This window comes from Diabrotica virgifera, chromosome 1, assembly GCF_917563875.1.
Source record: "Diabrotica virgifera virgifera chromosome 1, PGI_DIABVI_V3a".
NCBI lineage: Eukaryota > Metazoa > Arthropoda > Insecta > Coleoptera > Chrysomelidae > Diabrotica > Diabrotica virgifera.
In genome coordinates this window covers 249,513,664-249,526,024 of record NC_065443.1, presented here as the reverse complement: position 1 = coordinate 249,526,024, position 12,361 = coordinate 249,513,664, and the positions used below count along the sequence as shown (strand labels likewise).

General features: G+C 35.3%; 1 protein-coding gene across 7 annotated transcripts in view; it reads left to right on the top strand.

Annotated features, from left to right (window-relative positions):
- Positions 1-12,361, top strand: part of LOC114329566 (branched-chain-amino-acid aminotransferase, cytosolic) — a 201,529-nt gene that overhangs the window by 108,452 nt on the left and 80,716 nt on the right. For all 7 annotated transcript variants that reach the window (XM_050648471.1, XM_050648477.1, XM_050648478.1 and 4 more), the window contains one exon: positions 3,566-3,709. In XM_050648471.1, coding sequence (XP_050504428.1) covers positions 3,566-3,709 — 144 coding nt within the window. The remainder of the gene's footprint in view (positions 1-3,565; positions 3,710-12,361) is intronic.

Below are 12,361 nucleotides of genomic sequence, written 5' to 3'. Positions count from 1 at the left end.
ATGTATATTTTTCCTTTGGAACTGTGTAGTTTTCACTACCATATTGTTGGCTACAGCGAACTCTGCCAATCTTGATCCGTTATCATTGGTGTTATCGTGTAAGCTATGTGTACCGATCACCGCTCTAAGATGGTCCTCTTTACCTAGTTTGGCATTGAAGTCTCCCAGTATGATTTTGACGTCGTGTCTGGGTGCCATTCTGTACTGTTGTTCTAGAATTTCATAAAATTCCTCCTTGTCGTCTTCATTTGCTTCTTCAGTTGGTGCGTGGGTTGAGAAGAGGGTTATGTTAAACCATTTTCCTTTAAGCCTTAGAGAACACATGCGCTTGTTGATTGGTTTGAAATCAATTATGGCAGACTTGAGTTTTCCGTTAACTACAAACCCACATCCAAATTCGTGCCTTACCTCTTCTCCTGACCAGAAAACCAGGGAATTTTCCATTTGCAGGCTTCCCGATCCTGTCCATCTCATTTCCTGGATAGCTGTTACGTCCATCTTATATTTTTGAAGCTGTTTTATAGCATGTGTTGCAATTCCGGGCCTGAGCCAGCTTAGCACGTTCCATGTGCCTAAAAGAATGTCCTTATTTCGTAGCTTGGGTCTAATCCGTGTTTCATGTCTATTCCGAGGCAATAGTATTCGATTCGTAGCGTCTTTCTTTTTCCTTGTATGGGTTGCTGGTCCATAGCAAAACCCCCTTTTCGGAGGACCATTTCTCCCTTCCTCGTCAGCCCTGACCCTGCCTTCCACTGGGGTTGGTTACCCAATCTCCAACAGGGTTGCTCAGGTTCTCCGGGGTTCACCCGTGCAGCCTAAGCCACACTTCGTGGAGGTGAGGATAGGAATTGAGTAGGAGAGGCTAGAGATGCTAACTGGAAACAGCATCATGTATTGCGCTTCACTACCCCATTTGAACCCCATGTATCTTTCGATTGCAGCACATAATTCTGGCATGGCTGGTTTTTAATTTACCTTTTTATTTCTTCACTTCTCTCTTACAATTTCGATAATCTTTCTGATTGTCATTGTAATTTATCATTAACCAAAGCTCATAAGCTATCTTTTACCTTTGATGTTCTCATTAGACCATTTAACATATCTTTTGTTATGTTTTTCTATGTATGCCATAATCCCATAGTTTCTATAGTAACTCAGTGAATAGAGTTCTTAAGACATGCCGTATGAAGTTTTTAACAGATTCATTGTTTTTAACTGAGGTATTAACCCAACCACCCAACCCCCTACCTGAAGGACCAAGTCATTTGAACTCAAGGTTGTCTGTCCCTAGTTGTTGACGATCCAATGTTGATAACTACAAGGTTTCGTCTGTAATACTGTACTGAAAATTTCACACCGTATTATCATCTGGACCAAACGAACCCTCTTTTTTTATGAGATTGTAACTTTTAACCCTCTCCTTTATGAGCTTTGGATCAAGCTACTCAATTCACCTAGCGATCACGAAGGCAGATGTTATGATCATCAATAGCTATCTTTTATACTTTTATTATCTAGTTTTCTTATGACAGATTCTGGCCTTTTATGGTTTTTGATTACCATGTGATCCAATTAATTCCATAAAAACCTGTTCAAAATTCTATGGAATATTAGGTATTAAAACAATTAATAGATTACTATTCTATGAAGAGGAGTTTTAAACTTTTAAAAACACTCATTATGTCGTATATTTTTCAAACTTTTTTTGTAGATTTATTAAATTATAAATTTTATTACAGCAATTTGAATAAACCATTAGAAAACCAATTAAATTAATTATAAATTACATTTTTTATGTTGTGTACAACAAAGTATAATGATAAAAATTTCCATATTTTTATTTCACATACATACATAGGTACTTTAGAATCATAATCAGAGCTTGGATTTGTAGGCAACAAAAATTGAAGAAAAATGAACCTATATAGGCAAAGATTTTTATCCTTACATTGAGAAAACAAATTACGGAAAAATGCTACGTGGAATGCGTTCACGTCTTCACGTTGCTTCAACAACAACGTGAAGACTGTGCTACTATACGGAGCAGAAACTTGGAATGTATCAAGAAAACGTATCGGACAGAAGCAGGTGTTTATAAATAAATGCCTAAGGAAGATTCTTAACATTTACTTTAGAATATCAAACCAAGAGTTGTGGACAAGAATTAACCAGGAATATATATCTAAAACAATATGCAAAAGGAAATGGAGTTGGATGGGGCACACACTAAAGAGACCTGAAACAGACATAGCGAGGCAAGCCCTAGAATACGTACCGCATGGAAAGCGAAGACCGTGTAGACTCGTATTAACGTGAAAAAGAAGTGTCGAGAAAGAAATGAATGCTATCGGGAAAACCTGGGCAGAAATAAAGCTCAGTGCAAAGGATAGGACAGAATTGAGACAGACAGTTGATGCCTATGCTCCGCATGGAGTAAGCAGGAATAAGTAAGTAAGTAAGCTACGTGGAATATGTTAGAATTTGATGATGATATTTCCGAAGCATTTGGAGAAGCAAAAAAATATATATTAAAAAATTTGAAATTGAAACAGCAACTCACATTTATTATATCAATAACAATTATTATTATAAATTAATAGTTACCACAATTATTTTATCAGAAACACAATAGGTAAATTTATGTGTCAGTAAAATTAGTAGATAATATATGTCCTAATTGTTCTTTTTTTGTTTTTGTTTTTGTTTTTGTTTTTGTTTTTGTTTTGGAGTTTATAATGACTTCAAAAACAATGACAGACACACAAGATAATAGAAACTTAATATTAAACGACACCACAATAGAAGCGGTTAATGATTATATATATTTGGAAAAAGTAATAAAAATAAATAAGGAAAACCAAACAGCGGAGGTAAAAAGAAGGGTCAGATTAGCCTAGGCAGGATTTGGGAAATTAAAAGGGGTCTTAAATAATAAAAAATACAACAATACTTAAAAACAAGAGTGTTTGACCAGTGCATACTCCCAATCCTCACATACGCATGTCAAACATGGACCTTGACCAAATCAAACATGGATAAAATAATGAAGACATAAAGAGCCATGGAGAGAGCAATGTTAGGAGTAGAATTAACAGACAAAAAGCAAAACAACTGGGTAAGAAATAAAACAAAAGTCAAAGACACGGAGCAACATGTAGCAAGGCTAAAATGGAGCTTCGCAGGTCATAACGCCAGACAAACGGACAATAGGTCGAATACCACGATACAACAATGGAAACCATGGACAGGAAAGAGAACAAGAGGACGACCCCAGATGAGTTGGGGAGACGACATTAAAAAGATAGGAGAAACGCACTGGAAACAGAAAAGCACTAAACAGAAGCGAATGGAGGAAGCTGGGGGAAGCCTATGTTCAAAATTGGACGAATTAAAGGACAAAAGAAGAATGTGCTAATTAAAACTAAAAAAATTAAAGTGGCACCTAACAGTTAAGGTCCATTAATTTAAAAAAATGAAATATGTTTTTGACAACAATTTTCTTTCCATAGTCTTTAAACATACTTTCGTATACAGAAAACAGTTTGAAATAATTTTTCTGTTGCAGAACGTATGCAGATGGATTTTAAAACATCAACACAAGCTAAAGCAGGCGGTAAGAGCCTGTTCCCTACAAGTCAAAGAAGCTCCCCAGTTAGACGATCTTCCCAACGAACGGTACGAGGCAGAATCCTCAGAAGTAACGTTTAAGGTAAGAGAAGCTTTATTTCATTGTTTATTTTCTAGTTCATAATCATAATCAGTATACATCCCTAGCTGAGCCTCAACTCTCCCTAGTGTGTTTCGCCAGTCCTCCACCTTAACTCTAATAATAATATGGTATGATATTTTTGCCGGGGAGGCCCTTTCGGATTGTTCCGGCGCCATTTATATCTTTAACCCTGTTTCAAGTAACTAGTGTCGATGTACACTAAGCCCATGGGGACCGACGGCGTATCGTACTCTCCGAGGCACGGTGAACGACTCATATTATTTTTAGAAATGAAAATGGATTGTTGTTGCCGGGGCTCGAACCCGTACGCTCTGGCTTATGAAGCTAGGTATCATGCCGCTGAGTTACGGCCGTCCACACCTTAACGGTGTCTTGCCGGTACTCGTATTTCTCACAGGCAGCAATCATAAAAGTACTCTGTTTGCGAACGTCATCCTATGATATCATATCATTCTATCTTAGTCGATAGGAAGAGAAAGAAAACAATGTAAGCTCTGAATGTGACGAGTACTTCATTTTATCGAGATCATTAAGGAACCGTCACTTTAATGCAGTTTAAATGCAAAAATAGCTTCGTGAGTTCCGAGCAGTAAATGATATAAGGTTATGAGTTAACAGTAAGAACTATGCTGTAGGAACGGAACTTAACTCCAAGAAGATCTGCAACTGGTTCAAAATTATCTCAACCACCGCCAAGCGGTAAATTTTGCACGATGTCATGCATATTGGAGTAGTGGAGCTATGTAGGTTTTGTTCTCTGACGAGACCAGAAAATGTCTTTATTGCAGTGACTGAAGGAAGAAAGTATACAAGAGACAATGTGAGAGGTGAGATTGAGTAAGGCGGTGGTTCATATACATATTATGATCTGGGGTGGCATTTCATTGGATTCATGAATGGTTTTATTCGTTTGTGAGATTTTATATTTGTTAAACTATTTTGACATTTTCTATTATCGCTCGTATTTCAGCTCCCGGAACGAACTATGGCCGCCAGTGGCTACCGATAGATCAGCAGGCCCTGGTTTCATTTGGGATGCGGGTCCACCCGCTCAATAAATAATCCCTATTTCACGAACATACGCCTGTTTTGGATTACTTTGACAACGAATATTTTACTGTGCAAAATAAGAAGAACGAAAGTAAATTACAAATTACATTGTTGTTTATTGGAATAATTATTAGCGCCATTTACTTTCGTACTTCTTATGTTGCACAGTAAAATATTCGTTGTCGAAGTAATCCAAAACAGGCGTATGTTCGTGGAATGGCCCATACTCACATTGTATAACACGAGTATCTAGTCTGTTGTATTAGGATTACTTTTATGACCCACCGTATAAGACTTGCATTGAATATCTCAGTTTCCGAATTTCTGCAATCTTGTAATTTACCTACAACTTATTCATGGATCGTGCTCTTATAAAAAAATACAAGTGTTTCAGTTTGCACGTGTAGACAGGCAATGCCGGTTAGTCTTTAAACAAGGACTTGCAAGCAGGTAAAATGAGTAAGGAACCTTAGAAAAGCGTTCCCTGTGTTTCTTAATAAATTTTGATTTCAAATTTTTTGATGAATAGTTATTCTTCGTTTTTATTAATAAGTACCTACACAAAAATTATAATATATTAAGCAGTTACATTTCGTAGTGTGTACTTGTGTAGTTCAAGTTCCCATCAAATTAGAAACACAAGAAGCAAAAAGCGCTTTAGAGCGGGCCCATGCGGGGCCCGGGCCCTCGTTCCGTGGAACCCGCGGAACCATGCTCAGTACGCCACTGATGGCCGTTGACAGACGCTGTCGTCGGTCGTACACAGTGCCGGTTTAACCTAACTTCGGGCCCTGGGCGCTGAATATTCAGGGTCCCCTTAATTGCTATTCATTGTCAGTTTTTTTAACACGAAAACACATGTAAATTGTAAAATCAATACAATATTTTTTTTAAAGTAAACAAGAAGAATAGCAAATGTCAAAAATATATCAAAAAATACATTTAAAAATATAAAAAAACAGAAAGTTACACAAAACAACACATGAAAAACAAAAAAATATATTCTAAAAAATACATATGATAAAAATTAGATCACCTTTTTTCTTGACTAGGCATTAGCAATCTGTCATACTATCACAATTCAGTTGCTCCAGGTCTTAATTTTCTGTAACTTTTTTAGGACTTTACTTTTTTATTAATAAAAGGAACGGGTCCCTACGGGCCCCTCCGAGCCACGGGCCCTGGGCGCCCAGTGCATAAACCGGCACTACGTACACCCACCTAAACTTTAACAGAGAGCATTTGTCTCACTGGCCATGATTCGCTCCGGGAGGCATATTTACAAATGCTCCTATACTACGGCACCAGAGTGCTGAAATCGGTTAGCCTTTGAAATACACTATTACGCTACAAACCCTCATTGATTTAGGCACCCATTAAATTATAAGACATCTATTATATTACGGTGCCCAAGTTTTTATTGCAATTAATATTATTGTAAGTATTATATATGTTACCGTTAAAACCCGAATTTACTAGGAAAAACTAGTTTTAACTATACGCTTTAGACAATTCTAGTTTTAACTAGTCAAAACTAGATTTGACTGCTAAATTCAGTTAAAACTAGAAATCCTGAACGGATTTCATTTAGTGTAGTTCTCTATCGATCTAGAGCAGAACCTCTTGTGATTGTATATCGATCAAATCTACCTGACAGCGACTATTCATTTCTGAATGCAATATAGGTTTCGACACAAGACCCCTCTTCGCTTTTATATTTTTACTCTTTTCTGTTGGCAGGTTTCACACATTGGTATGAAAGTATTGATCATATCAATTGTTATATTTGCCTATTTCTTGGCGGTTTCAGTCTTCAACCTATCCCGATGGGATGGGATCAATTTTAGAAGCTAGATTTTTTATTTCGTCAACTTCAACAATTCTAAATCGTTTTAGTCTTCGATTTTGTAATGGTGTTTTCTTGGCAGACAGTTCCGCATTTTGTACTTCGGCCATTAATTTATTGTATATGCTTTTGGTCACAATATTGCAGTGACTTTCTTTCTTCTCTGTCTCTTCCATTTGTAAAATCAATTCTAAAACACGTTTTTTTCACTTTCTTATATCTCTGCTCTCAATCTTATCTTTGATATTATCACTCATGGTGAATGATACACAGTGGTGTAATATAACCAATAAAAACGATGCAAAACAATCAACAGTTGCACACACTAGTTTGCTACCAATAGGCGGGCGCCTTCGTTATTAACACTACCCCGAATAAGCCGTAGTACTTGTCTCTTCTCGCAACAATTTTAACTGGTATTCACTAGTAATTCCAGAAAAAATTATTTGGAACTAGTACTACTACTCTAAATGAAATCCGTTACTATACTAAATTTATAATCAAGATGCAGTAGAAATAGACAAACCAAGACATGTTAAATACTACTAGGAGCAGTCCCGAATCATAATTTATAATGTACCTATAAACTTTGGAAATCATGATTTGGGATTTACAATATATATACATACATTGTAAATTATGATTTGGGAGTGCTCCTAGTAGCATCTAACGTGTCTCAGTTTGTTTCTTTCTTCTACTGCATCTTGATTGTAAATTTAGTACAGTTTTAACTGAATGTAGCAGTCAAATCTAGTTTTGACTAGTTAAAACTAGAATTGTCTAAAGCGCATGGTTAAAACTAGTTTTTCCTAGCAAATTCGGGCTTTAACTGAAATCGGGTTTTAACGGTAACATATACATATAGTACCCAAAACACCCATTTGCAACCTGGCTGCTCAAGTGTCCCGAACATGGTATATTTTTGCCGTATTTCTCTGGCGTATTAAGCATTGTTTCAGACCGATTTTTGTCGAGAACACTTGTAAGCGTATTTAGAACGAAATTATATGGATTAAAAAATCATACAATTTAATTTCGCGTTCATTTAGTTAATTAAATAATGATACATACCTTTACGATTTTTGTAAAACTTGTAATGATGATAAAAAGTCAATTTATTTTGCCTTCCGTTGCCGTCACAGTGTGGCCTTGTATACATTAAGTTTTTTTTGGTAACAATGGGTTATTAAACTAGGATAATAACAGTAAAATTTGTTGGGTAAATTACGCATTCAGGTTAGAATTGAAATAGAAGCGTATATGGTAATTCTTTGCAGAATTGATTCATAGATCACATAATTTTGGCATAGTCACGTTGTCTTTATGATAATGGTGAAGAAATGTATATTCATCCACTATTGAGCAAAACACTTGATTATTATTGAAGTGAGTAGAAATTATTAGCCTAACAATTCAAAAATACAAATAGGAGTATCATTAATAATGCTATTAGCTCAAGGCATTTAGCAAAAAATAAATCGATTTTTAAATAGGTACAACACCTAGTAATTTGCAGGTACTTTGCATTATGCTCATGATGATACCAGAAAAAAGGTTACAATAGAAAAATGTGTGGAAATGCATAATAAAGAAAAATTTAAAGTACATAAAATGCATCCAAAATTGCATAAGCATGTCGAAATAAATGTATTAAGGGCCAGATTTTGTTTCGGTGATTTTGGGGTCACTGAAGACGAATACGCTATCAGTACCGACCACCGGAGTACCTGGAACCCAGGTTCACTGCTAAGACACGTCATCTGGAGTTTTAAGGGTTTTCGACACTAAATTTCTGCAAACAAAATACTCGGGTATTTTTGCGGTTGCTAAATAAAAATACCCTCGATAGACCTGGTGCCCAAAGAACCCCCAAACTCCAGAAGATAACATGCCTTAGCAGTGAACTTGGCACCAGGTGATCCGGAGGTCAGTTCTGATGGCGTATTTGTATTTAGCGACCTTAAAAACCGCCTAGTAATCTATTTGCATGTACTAAGTACTTAACCTTGTGTAACCGATACACAAGGTTAATTTACAATACATACAAGAACGCAACTATGTCGGTGAAACTACATAAAAACACGGACCATGTCCCAATCGGCAGAGGAGTCCGACAGGGCGATACCTTATCGCCTAAACTGTTTACCGCAGTACTAGAATATGCTTGTAAAAAACTTAACTGGGAAGAGCGAGGCCTGATTATTGACGGTAGAAGATTAACTTTGAAATTCGCAGACGACATAGTTCATAGTTTTATTCTCTGACAACCTCAAGGAGATGTGTACAATGCTACATGAACTTCAGTTAATGTGTACCAGTGTAGGTCTTAAAATAAACATCTCCAAAACAAAATTCATGACAAACCTAGTACCTAGCCGAAATATCAATATTGGAGACAACGAAGTAGAGCTAGTGGAAAAATACATATACCTTGGACACGGACACGAAATAAAGATCACAAGAGATAACCAGACAATGCGAACTACGAAGAAGAATAAACCTAGCATGGGCAGCCTATGGAAAACTCAAAGACATCTTTAATAGCGATATACCAATTTCTTTGAAACGTAAAACATTTGACCAATGTGTGTTGCCTGTGATGACTTATGGTGCCGAAACTTTGACATTGACAGATACAACTTCTAAAATGCTGCAAATAGCCCAGAGAAAAATGGAAAGGTCAATGCTGAGTATATCGCTTCGTGACCGAGTTAGAAATGGAGACTTAAGACGAGGAACAGGAGTTACCGATGTAATTTCCCGAATTGCCACCCTGAAATGAAACTGCTCAAAACAGCTTCATCTGCTCGGCGCAGATGTCTGTCTATGTTCTCTTATCTCCTTTTCTTTTTCCTCATCTCTGCGATAAGGCCATCGGTACATAATTCGCAAATATTTTACGGCTATCCCTACTTTTTCTGTCTTTACACGACAAATTACGTGTAGTAAAATTCACACTGGTATGGATAGGTAAACATTACTAGAATGTCATTCTACTTGACAATGTCATGATTAACTTTAAAGAGATGGCTTTTGAATGTTCTTGGATAACTGTTTTTTGTATAATTGCAAATTATTATTTCAGTTATTAAATGTGATAATTTTTTCACTAACTATGTATCGAGTGATTGTAAGAATTTATATGTACAACAAAAACTAATACTCAATCGAGAAAAGAGGAAAAGTGTTAAAGTGATTTTTTAATAATATATTGTTACTATGGAACGCTTACAATTTTGAACATCTTTAACAACAAAATACTTGGATCACAGAATATTATTATCCTGATGTATTCTCTGCTTGGATCTTCCACAAATAATACACAATACATAACTTTTTATTAAGTTCACGTCTTAAATCAATTATTTATCAAATACACTATATGTATATCAATATTATTTAATCAACAACTCAAAATATTCCCGGTGCCATGTCAAATATTTAAAATTGTCACTGATTGTCACTGTCTGACTGACAATATGCTGACAATATTCTATTCGACTGAGTGCGTTGTAAGACAAAGTTAGATTTGGAAAATATTACCACGGACATTGTGTTCATTTTTTCCGAATCCTGAAAAAACCAATAAATATTTTTAAAAAATTTAAACGCAGAATGAAATACTAAATTATTACCGAGGGCCGAAAGTCCTTAGAATAAATAAAAAGTTTATTTTGAATGAGATATTTGAAATTAAAAATCACACTAAATTTTCTCTTAGTTTTTCACCCCTGTAACTTATTAAAATAAATATTATAGAAGTTCGCAGGGACTTTCGGCCCTCGCTAATAACGTAATCTTTCATTCTGCGTTTAAATTTTTCAAAAATACTTTTTCTAAAAATAGTTTTTTTCAGGATTCGAAAAAAAATGAATCCCCATTTGAATAGCATTGCATCCGAAAATACGTACCCATCCCCTTAAGGCGTTTTATGTTTTCAAGTAGCCACTCTCATTACATCTTTTGTTTTTCAGTACATCATATTTTTCTCGCTGTTGTTGTTTTTATGTTGTTGTTATCGTTTTCCGTCCTAATCGCAGACTGTTCACCAGTTCTTTGAGCATTTTTTAATTTTTTTTATGTATTGTATGCTGATGTTTCAATTCACCCATTTTATGACTCAATTCACCCGTCAACAAATTGTCCCAGATTGTCTTACAATAATTTCCAAGAGCTGAAAATTGGAGTGCTTGATGGAATGTATGTCTCTCTTATATTTTTTCTAAGACTAATTGATAGGTACCTACATCATCATCATCACATAGCGCTACAACCCTGGGTGGGTCCTGGCTGACTGTATAACTTTTTTCCAATTTTTTCGGTCTTCCATCAACCTAGAGTCAAATGGAGTATTCATTTTTCGGAGATCTGCTTGGATGTTATCTCTCCATCGCATTCTGGGACGTTCGAGTGGTCTTTTGCCTGTAGGAATCTCCTCTCTTGATATTAGGTAGGTACACCATCATACATTATTCACCTAATATGTGACTGTTTTCTTATACAGTTTCTACGATATAATTTAAGGTACTCCATCATATGTTTAATGAAGATCAATATTTGTCATATGAACTTTTTCTTTATTACTATGTTTTTCCCATTAGCTGATTTAAAATGAACAATCACATTCATTAAATGCATAATATTGATCAATCATATCAGAAATAACTCGCATAAACCGTGTGAAATTGTCATACTCTCTGCGTTCATACCAAAACAAAAGATAAATTCTACATATTTTGACCAATGACCTAAACAGTTTAAAAACAAACTGTAATTTTCCATGAATATTTCGATGAAGAAACAATGTTCTTAGGTCATCATTAAGACCAATTACCGAAAAATATGTGTAACAAGGAGATATTAGTACATGATTTGTTTGGACGTTTAAAAATTATTGTTTTTGTATACATTTTGCATAAAATTAAATAAATGCATAAATAAATAGAAATGAAAAAGAGATTAAAGATAAACAACTCAATAAAAGGTACATCTATGCGAGCGAAAACTAACTATGAAGTGAATAAAGGATAGAAACTAATTAGAAATTAGGAAAACAGGTAATCAAAAATTAATAATTTGCCCAATTTACAAAAACTAATAATAGTCCAGAGAAATAAGATTTTTCTCGTGACATATCCCCCTCCAGGCCAAAACCAAATTTTTTGACATCTATATTAATAGATAACCTATATGTTTCCTGCCTTTGAACTATACGACATATACCAGGATCCGGATATCATAACATTCATTAAAATAGGACGGCTGCGTTGGATGGGACATGTAGAAAGAATGGAAGAAGGCGAAATACCAAACAAAATATTCAAACAGATGCCAGTAGGAAAAAGAACAAGAGGAAGACCGAAGCTGAGATATTTAGAACAAATAGAAAATGATATAAAAACCTTAAAAATAAAAAACTGGAGAAAAAAGCACGGAACAGATCAGAGTGGAGAAGAATCCTGGAACAGGCCAAGACCCAGAAAGGGCTGTCGAGCCAATGATGATGATGATGATATGTTTCCTGCAGCCGATTTTGATGATATACATAGTTATAAACAAATGAAGATCAAAAAACGGTAAATTTTCGCTTTTTTTGTGTATTACTAAAAAGTGAAGCATTCTAAACAAAGAGAATAATAATCTCATAGATCATATAAAAAACTTCAGTATGCGTTCGCTGAATATGTCTATCCTTATTTGTTGCTTAGAAAATTGCAAAATATGTCATACATTTT